The sequence below is a fragment of the Talpa europaea genome, assembly GCF_964194135.1.
Source record: "Talpa europaea genome assembly, chromosome: 2".
NCBI classification, from domain to species: Eukaryota; Metazoa; Chordata; class Mammalia; order Eulipotyphla; family Talpidae; genus Talpa; species Talpa europaea.
Genome location: NC_140068.1, coordinates 30,107,477 through 30,127,208, shown reverse-complemented (window position 1 = coordinate 30,127,208; position 19,732 = coordinate 30,107,477). Strand labels below are relative to the sequence as shown.

Here is a 19,732-nt window from a genome sequence, read left to right as displayed (position 1 = left end):
CATTTTCTTGTTCATTCATTCATTCATTCATTCATTCCTACCATAGCTTATTCTATAAAAATTTGAGGTATCTTATAAAAATTGCACATATAACCCATATATAATCAGCCTTGTTTTGGTCCAGTTGCAGCATTAATTCATATTTAGAGAAATAAGTGTGACAGAGAAAATAATTGAAAATAATATAAACATTTATTTCATCTCTCAAAAAACATCTGAGGGGGGAGTAAATGCATTTTATATATAATCATTTTAAAAAGTTATCTTTTCCCATCTCTCTCACTTTTGATATGGCTGTCAAGTATTTCTCCAAACTGTCTTCTTGAAGCCTACAGAAAAGGTCCTCCTAAATCCACTATATAAACAAAGTAAGTGCCTCACTTACTTGTCCTCCTCTTCCCTCCTTTTAAAAGTATCTTTTCTTCCATTTCCTCTCTCTGTATATGGAATTTTTCACTTCTTTCCTCTTCCTAATTCATTTCTCACATTTGTGTTAATAAGCTCAGGACCAGTGAAAGAGGGAAAAAAGTCAAGAATCAAACCCAGAAATTCCCTTAGGTTGCAGCCCAAGGAATGCAGTTCCCCATATGTTAGTATATTTTCTCTTTGTTACCTTTATAAAAATTATAAAATACTAGTTAAAAATAGAAAGTTCAGACCAGGGAACATATAAGTTGAAATGAAAAATAGGACACTAAGTTACATGCTATTAGCATAGCTATTAGCAGTCAACTCAGAACTTCATTATAAAGAGATTCCCAACCTTAGTCCCCCTGTTTGTGCATAGAGCACACACCAGACCATCAGGTGACAAAGCCTTCCCAGCCCTTGACTAAAAAGTTACATCGGATTTCATGTCTTATAGGAAAGGAACACTAATATATGTAGCAGTAGGGTGTTCAAAAACATCCATTCCATAAAGGTAATTTATTGCAGGAATTATAGGGGAAATGAGGACATGGTGCCAAGATATGACTCAATAATAAGACATTTGTAGTGGGCCAACACATTGTGGTCCAAGACTGCAGCTTTCTGATGACCTGAATTAACCAAAAAACAAAACTTTCTGCTGCTTGAGGCAAAAAATGTGAAAATGACCTCAGGAACCAGAGCAGGGATATAAATGATAAGTGGTAACTGGCAGCCATAGGTGGAAACGTGTTGTGGGGAAGGAAGAGACAGTTGACTGCACGGCACATGCATTTGGAGGGGGCGGGGAGGGAGGCTGTTCTTGCTTAGTGCCATCCTGTCTTGCTGTGTGGAGCTTTCATGTCTTTCACTTTTTTAAGTGAGCCTGAAATCCAGATTTTTATATTAAATGCCCCCTCCCCCATTTTAAATGCTCATCATTCAGATGTTTGGATTTTAAAATAGTGTTCTTAGGCCAAACAAGCACTGTCACCCATCACTGATCAGAGTAGAGGGTTGGCTATGTGTTTTTGTATAATTCTTTTTCAGTTCAGGTTCATATTCTCTGCAGTGCTCACAATTAGTTCTGTGGAAAAATCTAGAATCTGGTTGCTCTGATTCTCTATTACCAACTGAATATCCAGCCATCCCATTCATATCTGACACTGATCCCTCCAAGTTAGTCAGACCCACAGGTTTACAAGGTCAGCCCCTCAAGACTGCTTTTACTTAGACTTTTACTTCAGCTAATCAGAAGTCCTGGACACATAGTCCACCCTTATTTGTCTCTAAGACTTGGTTACAAATTTGGAGTTCCAACAATCCCCTCTTCAAGTTTGCATTCACTAGAATGACTCACAGGACTCAGGAAAAATACTTTTACTGGTTTGGTACAAAGGCTATAACTCAGGAACATCTCAGTGGGAGAGATGCATAAGCAAAGTGAGGATGAGGTGTGTGAGCCTCCATGCCCTCTGCAGTATGTCACCCTCCCTGCCCCTCAATGTGCTCACCAGACTGGAAGCTCTCAAAACATGCCATTCAAGCTTTGTATGGAGGTTTCATTGTTAAGGCTTGCCTAATTAAATCACTGGTCAATGGTGATTGGACTAGATATCCAGCCCCTTTTCTCTACCCAGAGGTCTCGGGGTGGGACTAAAAGTCCCAAGCTTCTAAGTACGATTTGGTGTTTCTGGTGACTAGCCCCTAACCTGAAGCACTCTAGTCTGTATACCTTGAGTTATTCAGGAGCATATAAAAACATTTCATCACTCAGGAAATTCCAGGTATTTTAGTATCTCCGTGCCAGGAACCAGGAAGGGACAGAGGCCAAATACTTTTTATTCTACCACAAGTGTTCTTTTGAGTGGTTAAGAGCAAACTAGCAAACAAACTAGTATTGGTTAAGAGCTTGAGCGATCACCAGGGAGAAAAGCTAAAGATGGGAACTAAGAAATATGAAAATAGGGTAGAAATTTTCTTCAAAGAACTATTTTTGGTTCATTTTTATTGTTCCAGAGTTCTATGTTAGTTTTAAGGCAGAATGATTTCAAAGTAGGTATCACTAATCTCCTACCCCCTGAACCCTGTTTGTGAGTAATACCATTTCCCAAGGATATAGCTGCTAAATATAATTGGAAAAAAATGTCTCTAGGAAATTGAGTGAGCGTGTTAAATATAAACCAACTAAGTTTTGGGTATCTGCCAGGATATTTTTTTAAAAATTTATACCCAATAATAGATTATCTGTAAGTACCTATACTGAAAGGACAAGTTATGAGGTTGTTTCTAGTGTATGACATTGAAATAACATTATTATAAAAGGGTAAGTATGTGTTTGTGTCCAAAATTGTTTTCAAAAGTAGTTAAATAAGTAAAGCTCTCCCCAAATTACCCATCCCCTCATCTGCAAATGCACAAACAAGGTCAATCTGAAACAGGGCTGCTGAGGCCCTGACCCTTGCCTATATAGTCCTTCTGCCAGAGAACAGAGAGTAAGAGGCCAGAGAAGTCTGGGACAGAAGTTTTAGTGTGTAACAAAAGATTACCCAGGTACCCCAAACTTAAAGGGTATACACTCCAAAACGAATCCTGCCATCCATGTGCACAAAGACAAAGGAAGCAGACTTTAGTGGGAAAGATCTTTAGGGTAGTTTCCCCAGTAGAGCTTCCCAAATTACCCATCCTCTTGTGGACAAACATCCAGGCCCCACTTTGTCTTCCCAAAGTGGGGCCACTGAGGCATGAAAGCTTGCCATGTCTACGGTGCCTTCTTAGGCACCACAAGAAGGAGTTTAGGCAGGTCTTAGAGAGCTGTGACAGGAGAGACCACATTAAGGTCATGGATACCACTGTCATCCTTCCCACAGGTGTCTTAGCCACATCTCTTCCAAATCTACTACATCTCTCCTCCATGTGTCTCCTTCAAATCCCCCAAGTTTATCGGTGTAAGTCAAAGCCAGAGAAGCAAGATCCCTTGGCCCATCTGCTTTCCGTGCTGTATAGTCCTCTCAGTTCTGCCCCTAGTTCCCAGCAGCTCCCCCATCAGGAAGCCTGGCTCATGGCATACTGGGATTTATAGTCCAAAGCAGCTGTGTGTAAGTGGGGGTAGGATAAATGGTGCTAGTGCACTATGCTGCAGTGCTCCCCCTCCTTTTATGGAGATGCATTCTATATCAGATTCGTATGTCAAAGACACAAATCAGGATGATGGGTGTCATTGTTTCTACCAAGGATAGTCTCCCCAAATGTCTCTTCTATTTCTACATGTCTGTTCTCCACATGTCTCCTTCCATGTCTACTCCCAAGTCTCCCTGGGTGCATATTGAAACTGGAAAATCAAGAAAGAGCTGATCCTGCCTGCCTTTGTGTCAGTTTGGCCTAACTCAGCTCTTCCCCTAGTACCTAGTGCTCCCCTGCTCAGGAAGTCTGGTTCATGGCCTGCTGGGACCTGTAGTCCAGGGTGGCTGCATGGGACAAGAGACAAGGAAAATGGCACCTTCACAGAGGTGTATCTGTAGCATTTTCTCTCAAAGAAATTGGGGCAAGAGGAGGGAGGTATTCAGAGCAGATGATTCATTTTGAGTAAAAAATGTTTTTAAAAAATTAACTGACAAAAAATTTCTGGACACACTACAGTGTTCTAATGAAAGGGAAAAAATCTTTGAAGACTTTAAGTGATTTTACACAGTGATTTCAGTGTTCTGATATGCAAATGAGATTTAGCCCCTTACAAATTTTACTTGTCAAACGCTTTCTTCTAATGCTTCCACCTGCAAGAGGCTGTTTTGGAGTCATAAAACAAACAAACAAAAAAAATGCATGTTTGTGATATTTTCACTGTACTTGAGATTACAAAATAGTACTGAATAAACTTTGTGGTTTTTTGTTAGAAACATGTGCCTACCACTGCCCGAAATGAATTTTTTCAAATAACATAGACAATGAATTTTTTCAAATAACATAGACAATGCCAAGCATTGGACATGGAAACTAAGGTCCTGTAATAACATGGATGTTGTTCAGTTTACAATTATTTATAATACAACAGCTAATTTGGCCAATGTGGTAGACTGAATAATGACCCCTAAATATGTCTAGGTCCTAATCACTAGACCTGTGAATGTTACCCCTTATATGGCAAACAAGACCTTGAAGCTATAATTAAGGTAAGAATCTTGAAATGGGGAGATTATCTTGGATTAACTGTGTGGGTTTCTAATGTCAGTGCCCATTAAGAAGGAGACAGAGGAGATTTGACTATGGAGAAGAAGGCAGTGTGGCATTGAAGTCAGATAGCATGTGGTTGACTTTGATGATGAAGGAAAGGGCCTCAAGGAACTTAAGTCTCAAATGTAGAAAAACCAGGGAAAAGCCTTTTCCTGTGCCCATGCTATTAATTTCAGACTTTGGATCTCCAGGCCTGTGAGAGACTGTGTATTGGTTTAAGCCACCGAATTTTTGGTAGTTTGTTACAACAGATTTAGAGTTCCATTAGAGCCTGTTAGTTTAAGTACATTAAGTTAAATAAACTATGTGCACAATAACATTGTAAAGGAAAAGGGAATCAGAAAACTTTCATATTCTTTGTTGCTTCTTAACAAAATTTCTATTTTCAGGTATTGGATTATTTCAGTGTTGCTGTGTTTATCACCTGAGTTTTGATTGATAGGCAGTAAAATTCCTAATATTGAAAACCATATTTACAGTACTTTGTTGATCATCTTAGCACAACATAGCTCTCTTATCACCTGGAGCAAGTTCCCTTTTCTGGTTCCCTTCCCCAGTAAAAAGATGAGGTGTGTAGTACATAGTCTTGCCATTAATTTCCCTGGAACTTTTCAGGCTGTGACTCAGCATCCTGACTTTTAGAAAAGGGAACTAGATTTCTACATGGGGAATCTGTATCTGCAACAAAGGCCTGTCTTGTTTCATAAATACAAAGCAAACATTCTAGATAGTACGTATCCATTTTGTGACAGTCTCATTGTTATCCTGGCTAACTCGGAACATGTTAAATTCTCTAAATGTCCCTTATATTACCCTGAGACTCCTCTGAGAGTGATAGTTTGCTTGTGTCCATTCCAGGGATCGGCTGACCCCATCACTATTATAATAGCATAAAGAAATCTAGGAAAGGGATTTTTTTAATTTATGTAATAATAATCAGTTCAATGTGTTAAGCATTTTAAAAAAAGATTTATTTATTTATTTATACATACAAGAACAAGCCAGAATTGTGGGAGGAGAGAGGATTCACCAGAGACAGAGTGAGGAACAGAACAGGCAGATTGACTGAAATACACTGCAGAGGGGAGCAGCAGGCTAGTCAGGAAAGGTCTGCTGAGCAATATGGGTAGCTCTCTGACCAGGGATTGGAGTTGCACTGCAGAGGCTGCGGATAGCTTCCTAAGTTGCGTCTTAACCCTTTGTGGCACCACGGAGGCCCCGGAAAGGGAAATTTTTATGTTGGTTCCTGATTGCCCTTCTACTTCGCGGTCTTTACTAGAAGCAGTTGCGTCTTGATGCCAAGGGTTATTCTATGTGAGTTGTGCCCACCTGTGTGAATAGATCTCTAGGTATTGACCTCAAAGTCAATGGATCTCTTTTGTAACTGTATTGGTTCTTTGGAACCATAGTATTTCCATTGTAATTAATGAATTCTCTTTGGTGGGAAATTATTATCAAAATTAGACAAAGCGGAAAAAAAGAATATCTCAAAGAGTAACACGAGAATTCAGTTCAGCCACAAACTTTTCCAATGGTGAATCCTAATTTTTTTGGTTTTATTTATTCATAATTATAAGAGGGAATTTTCATAAAGTGAATGGTTTTGATTATTATTTAAAACTGCGCTCCCCCTTCTGGTTTTAAGTTGAATTTTATTTGGCTTATATCATTAATTATTATTGTTAATTCTCCAAATTAATAATTTGCAGTGGAAATTGAAAACTGACCTTTCATTTGCATAGAATACTAGAAGTGATTGTCTTCTGGAAGTAATAGCTAGGTGTTGGTGACTAAGTTCATGGCAAAGTTAAATACAATTAATGTCTATATACTATGAGAAAGATGATATGAATGCATTATTCTAATAATATACAGAATGAAGATTTATCATGTGATTTCAAAAATATTATACTGGTTTGTAGGTTACCTTATTTCCTTGAATCCTGAGAAGTTAATGCCAACAGCTAAAGCATGACAAATAGTAACTTCTGGTCGTTGAGCTCTTACTGTGAACCAGGTGCAGGCTGCATTGTTTAAGGATTTTTTTGGTCAGGGATGGATGGAATGTACAAAGGTAGTCCCACTAGGCCCTACCACAATACCTGAACAGTACTATTCACCCCCACTAGGTTTGTCTAATTACTCTCTGTGATGCCCCAACAACAAAGACATCACCTGGTGAAGGATTTCTCAGAACATATCTCTGTCCTTAAGTGACATGAGATTATATAAGGAAAGCAAGCTTTCTGTGTACTGCTTAATCACCACAAAGACTCATCTGTGGCCATTATTTTTCTCTCAAAGACAAGAAGTCTGAGGCTTCGATTTAGTAACTTAACGAACGACACACACCTGGGCCTCCCCGGTGGCGCAGCGGTTGAGCGCTGGGTTGCGAAGCTGCCCGCGGTCTCTGCTGCGCCAATTCGATCCCCGGCCGCTCCCCGGACACTGGAGGAGGGTCCCACATGGCGCGCAGACCTCTCCTGCCGCCCGCTGCTCCCCTCAGCAGTGTACTTCGGTCCTTCTGCCTGCTCTGCTCCCCGCTCTGGCTCTGGTGAATTCTCTCACCCTCCCGCGCTTCTGACTGTACCCAGTGCATGTATAAACAAACAAATAAATAAATAAAACATGCCTCTAGAAAAATTAAAGAAAGACACACACCTACGACAGAAGCAAAGAGGACTTGAAGGCAGGTATTTCACAGGCTGAGCTTATTCTCAGCAAGGCCTCATTTCCTGAATCTGGAAGTGGCAAGAGTCAGGCTTAGGAAACACTGACTCTAAAGGCCAGCCACTACAATGACAAGGTTGCAGTGGAGCACGAGGGGAGAAAGGGGTCTGGCAAAAGGGAGGGAGTAGCCTCTATGCTGTGATTCACTGTGATAGCTGAACTCTGGACAAAGAATGAGCCATATCCTCCCCCGCTTCTGACTGTACCCAGTGCTTGTATAAATAATAATTAAAAAAAAAAAAAGAGCCATAGACAGAGATGTAGCAAAATGTTGTCAGAGCTACAGATATTTAAATTTTAAACATTGATTCATCTTATTGTTACAAACGTAATACATACTTGCTGTGTAAAACAAGGGTTTAAACACTGCACTGTGAAACTATCTGGAGCCTCTACATCGCAAGTTCAATTCCTGGCCAGGAAGCTCCCCACATGGCACAGCAGACCTCTCCTGTCTCACTCACTGCTCCCCTCAGCAGTGTTTTCTGTCTGTCTGCCAGTTCTGCTCCCTACTTTGTCTCTGGTGAATCCTTCACCCTCTTGTGCCTCTGGCTTGTACCCCAGTTCTTATATAAATAAATCTTTAAAAAAAAATTAAAAATCAAACAAAAAACTGGGGGGAAATCCCAAAACTAAAAAAAGGACTATATTGTCCTTATAGTTGGTCAATTCTAACATTTCCTACTTTTGTTTATGGAGTTGCTAGTTATAAATTTCACAGCAGTGCTTTTCTGCATTTGTTTTTAATGTCCTTGGCTTATAAATGTGTGCTGTCTTGGCTTTGGACTTTCCCAGGGCTGGGAGCTCAGCAGTGGAAGGAAAATGTAATCAGATGTGAGGGAGCTCATGGATGTGTAGGCTCTTGGGAAGATTTAGTTTGGGTTTAAAATGATTTTTTAAATCTCAAAACAGCTTTAGCATATTTCCTAATCTCAGCCATGTGTAATGGTTACAGCCAGACAGTACCTTGAAATCATGTCAACCTCTTGCTTTTATTTACCTTAGAAGTCCCAGAGAATTTATTGTATTTTCCAAGAAGGTCATAGTTGTTTATAGAGAGAATCAAACCCAGATCCCAAATCCTTCCTTCTTGTGAGTGTGCTCTCAGTGAGCCCACTAGATTGCCAGACTATTCTCCCTCATATAGATCACAGACTCTCCAAAGTCCAGTGCATCTTATTTTAAAGCTCACATATATTATGCTGAGAATGATTTTGAGAGGTTCTGGAGGGCCATCTGGCTGTTGGCATAAATTGAGCTTTGTAAAGTCCTTTACTGGTCAACTATGCCATATGACCTTGAGAAATGGCTCTAATTTTTCTCAGCCTCCTTTTTCTTATCTGTAACATGGAGATAAGATTGCCTACCTTATTTTGCTTCTGTGAAGATAGGACAATATTTATAAAGTACATAGCAGAGGACCTGGTTCAATAGTTTACTCAACAGCAGTTGCTATTTGGAGAAAACTTCTCAAATTTTTCACAATAATATTTTTTAAAAGTAAACCTCAATTTAAAAACTTCAACAGAATACGTGAAGTTGTTCTTATACTAGGAAGGAGACTTCAAAGACTAAATACTTGCAAAAAATTTGTAAGTCTTATACATTGTATAAATCTGAAAGATACAAAAGGGAACACAATGAAAAGCAATTTTTCTTACTCTCTTTCCCCCCTGGTATTCATTTTCTTTTGCTGGAAACTCACTTTACCATTTTTGTGGGTGTGTACCTCTTTGAGACATATCCTATGCATGTACTCAATAAGCCTTCACTATTAAATCATCTTTATCTTCCTCCTTCCCTCTGATCTCTTATCAGTAGGACTAGCCGTTGAATCAATAACCCTAGGGCATTGCTGTCCAATACTTTCTGTGATAAGAGTGTCCTGTATGTGTCCATTGCAATACCCATTAGCTTGTGTCTTTTGAGCTCTTGAAATGTAGCTCTTGCCGCTAAAGGACTGAAGTTTAAATTTTTATTTAATTTTAAGTTGAATAACCACAGGTGGCTGGCTAGTGCCTACTGCATTGGACAAGGCCATGCTAGATATTTATGCCTGTGGCACTTTTTACAAAAACACTTGGACCCAAAATTATGGATTCATGAAGAAGTCATGTAAAACTTGTCATTTAATGTTATTTAAAGAGCTCTGTAGTTTAATGCATTTTAAATTACACTGGGTTAATGTATTTTCTTTTTAAATTAAATATCTTAAGGAGACAGGAGTTCATGTCTCAGAGCATGCTGCTAATCAGAAAAAGCTAAGACATGGTATGTTGTAGGAGACCATTGTCTAAGAGCTGATCTCAACTGAGTTCAAACTTAGACTCATTTATCCACTCATTCATTCAAGAAATATTTGTAGAATACCTAATGTGTACCATACATAGGCCCTGAGAGGACTGTTTAGCAAAACTTAAACAAATCCCAGCTTTCCTGAAGCTTTCACTAAAGCACTAACATAATGAAAGCCTATTCTTAGCCACCTTTTCTATTGCCCCCACTGGAGTCAGCCAGCAACAGGAGAGACCTTTACAGAGACAAAGAAAGGAACTTGCTCAAGGCCCTCGCTTTGATTGCTGCCAGTATTATTTCCTTTAGTAAAGGAAAATGCTTCAGAGGAAAGAGTTCATATAGCTACTATAAATGCTTTCTTTAGCACTCATTTATTTCTTCAGTTTGCTAAATCTGAGTTGGGATACTACTCAGATAAAATGAGGGATCCATGTCCTACAAAATACACAAAATTTTAATCTAAGAAGGCCAGTAGATTCCAGAATAAGCCCTATATCATCCCTCTTAGGAAATGCGAAATAAGAAACTCAGATTTCTGTCACTGAGCCACAGTGCCTCATCCTCTGGCTTTGTGTAAGGTCTGAATAGTATAATTGCCCTTATCTTATGACTTTTACATTATCTCCCCAAAGTAGGGATCTGATTGCTTCTTGGTGTGTTAATATCTTATTTGATTTGTGTTATTCTTTTTACTTTTCTGCATTTCCTGTTTTTTTTCCTAGCATGCATGTGTATTATTTTCAGAATAAAACAAAGAACAATAAATTATATAAAGTAGTTGTCAGAAAGATAAAGCTGAAATGATTCAGTGGGGCAGAGATCAAGAAATAATGGTGAATCTGAAGAGAGAGTTACAAAATAGAATTGACAGGGCTAGCTACAATAGTGAGAGGGGTTTGATAATGAGCACTTGTTTTATATAACTGATATTTTAAGGAAAGACAAGTATAGCATAACAAAATTAATTTAAAAAAATTAGAGTCACAGCAATTAAATATTAAATGTCTTGTTATTTTCAATTACCTAACTATTTAAGATGATTTGCCAAGTGTGTATGTGTGTGTGTGTGTGTGTGTGTGTGTGTTTTGGTCCATGATGCAAATAAACGTACATTTTGGGATCATTACAAAAGTTAAGTCAAATAAGGGGATTTATTTTCTTGTATGACTTTTTTTAAGTTTATCATAATTTAGTGATAATAAAACACTATTGTGAGAATGTTTTACTTGGATGACTGTAAACTGACTTGAAGAGCAAAAGAGAAGGCCCAAAAGGTAAAGCCATAAAAGGAATGTTTGAAAAGCATTAACCTATATCACATTAATCAGGCTGGCAGTTATTCCCCTTAGAAAAGGTGTTAAAGGGCCTCCCCTGGTGGCGCAGGCGATTGAGGACCGCGCTGTGAAGCTGTCTGCAGCCTCTGCAGCACCAGTTCAATCCCAGTCAGCTGGCCAGGGTCCCACAAGGCGCGGCAGACCTCTCCTGTCTCTCCTGCTGCTCCCCTCAGCAGTGTATTTCGTCAGTCTGCCTGTTCAGTTCCCCACACTGTCTCTGGTGGATCCTCTCACCCTCCCATGCATCTGGCCTGTACCCCTGTTCTTGTATAAATAAATAAATAAATCTTTAAAAAAAGAAAGAAAAGGTGTTAAAAATGTATTTCCATTCTTTAGAGGGAGGATTTTACAGTGAATTTTCAGAACTCACAACCCATTGAGTACGTCGCATGATAACTATATATTGTCACTGGAGCATCTTCTATCCCAGGAAATGCAGTTCTTTCTTCAGTGCTAATATGTATATGTGTAAAGAAAAGAATTATTCAGGCCTGAACCAGTTTATATTTCACAAAATCTTTATACTCAATGTAAGCCAATTACAAAGGACTTATCTTTATAAATGTGCTTGTGCATCAGTTCAGGGCCTCCCCGGTGGTGCAGTGGTTGAGCGCTGGGCTGCAAACCTACTCACAGCCTCTGCAGTGCCGGTTCGATCCCCGGCCACTGGCGAGGGTCCCACATGGCGTGCAGACCTGTCCTGCCGGGCCCGCTGCTCCCCTCAGCAGTGTACTTCATCAGTCTGCTGGTTCTGTTCCCCGCTCTGGCTTTGGTGAATTCTCTCACACTCCCATGCTTCTGACTGTACCCAGGCTTGTATAAATAAATAAATAAATCTTTAAAATAAATAAATAAATAGACAAATAAATAAATAAATAAATGTGCTTGTGCATCAGTTCAAAGATAACATTGAAAACTAGAAACACTTTAAAAATGGAACACTCCAAGCATGGCATTTTAGTATGGAAACTATTGATTTTTTAAAAATCACAACATTTTAAAGTCTATAGAAGTATATAGTTTTATTCTCAGATCAAGAGCACTTCACCAACAATTTTCTAAGATCTAAAAAATTTTCTGAGGATCTAAATTTGAAGGACACATGTAAGAATTTATAAATATTAGAAAAGAAAAAAACAATAAGAATAAAATTAATAATAATAAAGTGCTTTCTATCTATCAGTTTCTTAAAACTTAACAGCATGAAAGTAATAACTTTCTTAAAACTCAGCAGCATGAAATTAAAACAGTTGCTCCTAGCAAATAATTTCTCCATTTTTTCTCCCTTTACTCCTAGATTGAAAAAGAAAAAGCAAGCCAAACAAAATGCAGAGACAGCCTCAGCCATAGCTGCAAGGACTCAAACTGGAGAAGAAGATACTAATACAGTCACTTTAGAACAAGATAAGTGCAACATTGCTGTGGAAGAATATATTGCTGATGAAAAAAAAAAGAGAAAAAATAATCAGTTAAAGGAGATCAGGCGTACAGAACTAAAGAGATATTATAGTGTTGGTGAGTATTGGTGGCAATACAGCAGTATTTTCATTTATAAAATCTGTAATAATTTTTAAAAGAATAATTTGTAACTCATCACATAATAGTTTAGAAGTTACTATGTGCCTCCAGCCCTTACTTTATAATCTTTTGTAAAGAGATGGCAATGAAATGTTTCTTCACCTTTGTGTTCCCAGCATCTAGCACATAGTTTGTGCTAATAAATATCAAATGATAGCTATTATTTGATTTTTGGCTCCTTTCCCTGAATGAGAATTGTATTTCTTAGTATATATAGATAGCCATCAAAGAAGGAGACATGGCCCGGCATTTAATATGTTGAGTTTTTTTTTTTTTGCTTGTTTTTTTTTTTTTTTTTAAAGAGGACTTGGGAGTTTTAGTTAAGGGGTATTTTAAAGTGAGTCCATAATTTTATATAGTTCTTCAAAACAGCCACTGCCCTGAAACTGCATTAGTGAAAGGGCCATGTCTAGTATGATGAGGTGGATAATCCTGCTTTGCTTGTATCGTTCATCTCAACCTACTGCTCTTTTCCCTATCACCTGCAGCATGTTGAAAAGAGTACACAAAGAAAGGGAACCAGGACTACCAACTTGATATGACACACAGTGTATTTGAGATTTCTAGGTTAAAAGACAGAGACTAAAGGGAGCTCTGAGAACATTTAATAGTGTTCATCAGAAATAAAATGAGCTGCTGTTGGGGTGTGAACAAGGGTTAATGAAGTCAATTCCAATGTAAGTATGTGGGGAAGGGTTCCTCATACCAACAGGCAATTCTCAGACACCAGCAGGTGACACTCTCAATTCTGACTCTTTCTACCTGGAGATAACATCAGAGTCCACAGGTTAAGGGCTCAGTCATCCAAGACTGTCCTCTACTTCACATGGAAGTTGTAAGCACAGGTTGTAACAACTGAGAGACTCCCACAACTCCCTCCTCAGGTTGGATTAATTTGCCAGCAGGACTCACAGAACTCAGGAAATCTATCTACATGCTAGTTCATCAAGGGCACTAAAAAGACACTAAAACATAGAAATCAACAGCCATATGAAGAGATACATAGGACGAGGTACCCAGAAAAGAAACTCTGTCTACTTAGAACTTGGGGTCTGGAAAGGTCACTGGTCTCCCAACATGGAAACTCATCAGAGCCCCTTCTATTTTTGACTTTTATGCAGGCTTCATTACATAGGCATGATTACTTAAATCATGCATCATTGGCAATTAAACTCAATCTCTAACCCCTCTCTCCTCCCTGGAAATCAGAGAGCAGAACTGAAAGTTCCATCCTCTATTTGTTGTTGGTTTCCCTGGCAACCAGCCCCCATCTTTAGGTATTTTCCAAAGGTCACCTTCTTCATTTAATAAAAGAATTTTTTCCCTAGAAAACTCCTTTGTTTATTTTTACTGAGGTAAAATTGGTTTAAATATTATATGTTAGTCAAAGACTTAGCATTATACCTCCTCAGATGCATGTCATCACCTCCAGCTCCAAGGTACCCACAGCCCTCCACCATAGTCCATTGTGTCCCCTCCCCACTTTGTTTTCCCCTCCTCGTCTTTTAACCTCAATTTCACAATCAGATTTCTGGGATTTGTTATTGGTTCAGCTTTGTCTGACCAATTTATTTTCTTTCTCTATATTCCACATATAAATGAAACTATCTGGTATTTGTGTTTCTCCTTCTGATTTATTTAACTTAGCATGATCCTTTCCATTTCCATCCATGTTGTCAAAAATGGCAAGAGTTCATCTTAACCAAAGATATGTTTAGCACACTTTCAACATATAGGAAAGTCCAAAGGTTTTGGGAACGTGAGTCAGGAACTATGGGTGAATACCAAATTTGTATGAGAAATATGTTTTTTTATATATCACACATCACAGGATGGTTGTAAGTGTTGACATTGTTCCAACAGAGGTAGACAGATGATATGCCCCAAAAAGCATGTGGTATGTAGCATTCCAGTGGGTTGATGTGATAACAAGGTTAAATAGTTTAATAGCTTAATATTTAATCTCAAGTCATTCCATATTTCATAAAAACTGTAACTTTGAACTGATTGAAAGCGGTTTCTGTAGGATTAAAAAACTTCCTCTTAAAACTTAAAGTGTTGAGTAGTCTCCCTTATTTCCCAAAAGTGAAAGAGGATTAAGGAAAATTGCATTTCACATATTCTTTTGTATATGACTTATAGACACTGGGCATTTGAAAAAAATTTTTTATAGTGTGTCTCTTAAAATATTATCTTTCTTCATCCTTATTTTTTTAAAGATTTATTTATTTATGAATACAAGAGCTGAGGTGCAGGCCAGAGATGTGGGAAGGTGAGAGGATTCACCAGAGACAGAGCTGGAAACAGAACAGACAGCTCTACTGAAATACACTGCTGAGGGGAGTAGCGGGCGAGACAGGAGAGGTCTGCTGCACCATGTGGGTCACCTCCCTGGCCAGGGATTGAACTCGTGGTGCAGTGGCTGTGGATACTTTCATAGTGCTGCATCTTAATCCCTTGTGCCACTGGGGAGGCCCCTCATTCTTATTTTAAATTCTGTTGCTTATATAGTATTTTAAATTGGAGACACTTTGCTCTGTAAGGTTTTCGTGACAGAGGCTGGTAGAGTCCTATCTACTGAGGTTTCTTTTTAGTCTGATGCTATTCCCTGTGGACACTACATTAGGAAAGCGTTCTAATATGTTGCCTCTGTTGGGTGTGTAATGCTGTGAGTCTGAAACAAAACCCATCATTCCACTTTACCTAAGTAACTCACAAAACCCTTGACTCTACCTAAGTATTTCACTTAACTTCACAAAATCAGCTCAGTGATCATTTCTTCCAGCAAGGTCTCCCCTTCTCTGTCAAGGTTAGATTTGCCTTTTGCATTGTCATCTTGGATTTGTTCATCTGCTTCCCTATTTATAGGCTGTTATGACTTAAATGCTGTACTGTGAACTTTGTGCAGTATCTGCAGCATTGAAGATACTCTTTAAATGTGCATTGAATGTATGAGTAAATACATAGATGAACACTCTATTTTGATTTGTTTTAGTTTCATGAAAATCCTGGATGGATATAGGTGACAGCACAATAGTTGGGTTAGAATTATCCTGTGATTTTAATTGGGAGCGGTAAGTAAAGAGATGTCAATATAACTTTTCATCTTCTCTCAAAAATGGCAATGGTAACAACTTGTTTAGAGATTTGGGGCTTTTCCTTAGGAGAATCCAGTGCTTGGATAAAACCATTGAATTCCAGAGTTCCTTGTCCATTTTCACACCTGACTGCCATTTTTGCTTTATGTCATAGGACTGACCTAGCACATTCTCTAGGTTGCCATCTCAGGAGATTGTTCTGCACCAGTAGGTGGAGCATTACACTTAAGTGAAGAGTAGTCTGAGCTCCAGTTCACTGCTTCTTTTGGTGGCTCTAGCCTGAGGAGAAGAAATGCTAAAATGGGAGGTTCTTAGCCACACTAAGCATTGGCCTTTATTCTGTAGTTAAAGGGGAGATGTTAGGAAAATTCCATTAATTGTTTTAGGGTAAATATGACTATGTGGCAATGAGCCCGAAGGCAGGTTGTTCTGGTGGGAGACTAGGGCAGAGGAGAAAGGGCACCCTGAGGAGTTTGCTCACAGAAATACAAGTACTTGGTGAACAGTGTGAAGGGGAAATGTGAAGGGGGAAAGGAACCACATCAAGATGTGACAAAACAGAAAACTGAAAAAAGAGGAATAAAGATAGTGAATTAATATTAAGAGATGTTTTTGATTTGTCAAGAGTGAATTTGTCAAGAGGGGCTTAGGTTTCAGGGGTGAAAAATTGCCACTTTACTAGTATGAGGTAAATCCATATGTGTAAAAAAGTCATTCAGGGAACATACTGTTAAAAGTTAAGAAAGTTAATGATTGACAGGGTATAAAATTGCAAAGGAGTTTGATTTCTTTTTTATTTTGTGCACATTTTAATAGTTATTTTTAATATTAATCAGAAAATATAGAAGACTAATATTAGAGTAAATGCAAGAGCTTTATAAAAGGAGTAGACAAATTTAAAGTTCTATTATCAATAAAAAAGAAAATACTTTCAGTAGTATCCATTTCCACTCTTACAACATTACCTACCTGAGCTAAGGGTGCATATTTGAAAAGACATTTTCACTTGGTTTCTTTGATTTATCTATGCCTACTATGGTCTGACACTTAGAAAAACTCATCAGTTAAGGTGCTGATAAAAAGATGTGATGGCAATATTGAGTCACTAGACTTGTAACAAAATGGTCCCACATTCTAAGAATGTTTTGTTTTGCTGCTGGGAGAGAAGAAAGGAAATGGATAATTACATTGAGGCAGATGGTATCAGGTTGATTCTAGATCCAGCATCTAGCAAGGCACTTCGCACACAGTAAGCATGAAAAAAAAGTAATAAAAATAAATAAATAAATAAATAAACCCTTTTAGATAAAAAAACCCTTAGATTAAAAAACCCTTTAGATAAATAAATAAACCCTTTTAGAGTAAGTAAACTCAACACTTCTGTGCTTGCATTTGTATTTTTGGATATACAGGATTTTTTTCACTTATTTATATATGTAAGCTCCTAAGAAATTGCTTGATAAAAATGCATATTAATATGGTTTCTAAATTAGATATTAACTTATAAATAGTAACTTAAATTTGACATAAATATGTTGGGATGTTTATATATATATTAAAAATTGTGCCATATTATAATATCAAAATCAATTGAATTGTCATGAATTATATCACATAATTCTCTTCGATTAAAGGAATACATTATTCCTTAATCTTAGAATAGTACCCATCTTTGCCTATGGAAATGCAGAGAATAGGAAATTTACAAATATGGACAACATGTCAATAGGGAAGAACTGAAATACAGGTGTGGAATTGTAAGATTTGAAAGAGATGGAGATACTTTATAAATATAGGAGGTGAGCCTAAATTGAAATAAAATACATTATTATATTCTGTAGTATTTTTAACATAAGAGATTAACACCAAGAATCCTGAATAGTAAAGTGAAATCTTAAGAGAATTATACTTAGATGCTATTGCATCACGAATAAACAAAGGGAATCTGGCCAGTTTTGTGATTATTTTGATCACAGATTCATTTAGAGAATGTTTGCAATGTAAAGAATGAATTTTGCTTTTTAATAATGAATTTGTATTACCTAAATTAAACATTTCAAATAAGAGTTTTCCTCCTGAATTCAAAAGAAATTTAATTTAATAAGAAAAATCAATGAGGGCCTCCCTAGTGGTGCAGGTGGTTGAGCTCAGTGCTGTGAAGCTGTCTGCAGCCTCTGCGGTGAGGGTTCGATCCTGGTTGGCTAGAGAGATACCCACATGGCGTGGCAGACCTCTCCTGTGTCACCTGCTGCTCCTCTCAGCAGCGTATTCCAATCAGTCTGCCTGTTCTGCTCCTTGCTCTGTCTCTGGTGAATCCTCTCACCCTCCTGTACCTCTGGTCTGTACCCCGGTTCTTGTATGCATGAATAAATATATTGTTAAAAAAAAGGATTATCAATGAAATTTTCCACTTTTTCATTGATAAACATTCTTGGTTTTTACAACATAAAAGTAACCTACTACTGAGTTAATTTCTCCCAGCCACAACCCTGACACTTTTCCTTTTACACGTTATTTTTTTCTTACTTTTTTAAAAAAATGCATGAAGATTTCCTAGCTGTCAGTTGTTTTTGTTTCACATGACAATTTCTGAAAGCCGAAGTTATATTATTTTGACAAATTAGTTTCCAAACATAAAAGTAGGTCAAGCCACAAATGTGTAACAGCATCGTTCTTCTCTACAAAAGTAATGATCTTTCTGGTACTTTAGAGCTCAAAGAATCAAAGAATACAGTGTAAGATGGCTTTTCATGTGTAAAAAGTCAAGAATATGATTTTATGTTTAATAAAATAATATAAAGATTTTAGGAATTTGGGTATAAAATAGATGGAAACTATTAGGATGGAATTAATTAGATCTGTGCTTCTTGGGGATCATCAAGAAGGTAGGCTTAATGTTTAAGTGAAGTCTTACCATGAAAATGATGTGGTGAACAGGACAAACCTGAGTTCTCCCAGGATGCACAGGATTGTTGTAGAAGGAATGCAAGGGATAAGAGAGAAGAGGGTTGATATGACAGGCATGAGGGAGGCATCTGAGGATCAAAGGTGCTCTTGGTAAAGAGGTCAAAACAATGGGAACTGAAGCAGGAATCAAGTGTAGTATACAAAGAGTGCTTTCCTGAGGTGAAAATCACACCTGAGATTGGAAATCAAAAGAATTCACCATAGGCAAAATTAAAGGGAAAATCTGCACTTAAGAGAAACTGTTAAATGTTTACAGATCATGAATAAATGGCTAAAACAATCCTTTAAAATACTGTCATTGACAAAGGAGCAAAGAGATAGGCACAGATTTTTATGCAGCAGTAAACACCAGAGGAATTCAGTCTTCTTCAGAGTTGTGACGTGAAAGTTGTTTTTTAAGCTGAAAGGCAAGACATTCTTAGACATGCAAGGTCTTAGGAAACATCCCTCTTGTGTCATACCTTTCCTGAAGTAAATTTACTGAGAGGGAGAGATATTCTTTTTAAACTGATATACATCTGATATACATGTCAAAATCTAATCCTCAAGAATGAAAAGTTGTAAAAGAATTGCTGATGAGCATTGTAACTCATTAAACATAAAAATATATAACCATTGTAAATATGATTGTAAATACAAAAAAATCATAATTATTTTTTCCAGTTACTGAAATATAATTGACAAAACTTCATGTTTAAGTATACATGAATGCATGTATAAGTGTGTGTAGAGGTGTGGGGGCGTGTATATTGCAATTTTGCAAAATAATAACCATAGCTTTAGCTAAAACCTCCATCAGGTTACATAATTACCATCTTTTTTTGTGTAGTGAGAACACTAAAGATCTCTCAGCATCTCTCAAGTATGTAATACGGTATTAATAACTATAATCATCATGCTGTACATTAGATCTTCAGAATGTGCTCATAGCAAAAATTCATATCCTTTGACCAAGACCTCCTCACTTCTCCCATTTCCCAGCCCCTGGTAACTTGACTGTGATTACTTTGCTCAAGGCAAATTCCTTCTCCAGCATTCCCATTAACCCAATATATTGTAATCCTTTCTTGTTGGAACAAAAAGGACAGTTAC

General features: G+C 37.7%; 1 protein-coding gene across 3 annotated transcripts in view; it reads left to right on the top strand.

Annotated features, from left to right (window-relative positions):
- Positions 1-19,732, top strand: part of NCOA7 (nuclear receptor coactivator 7) — a gene marked incomplete at both ends in the record, with an annotated part of 109,542 nt that overhangs the window by 27,468 nt on the left and 62,342 nt on the right. For all 3 annotated transcript variants that reach the window (XM_084228197.1, XM_084228196.1, XM_084228195.1), the window contains one exon: positions 12,295-12,512. In XM_084228197.1, the coding sequence (XP_084084323.1) occupies positions 12,295-12,512 (218 nt within the window). The remainder of the gene's footprint in view (positions 1-12,294; positions 12,513-19,732) is intronic.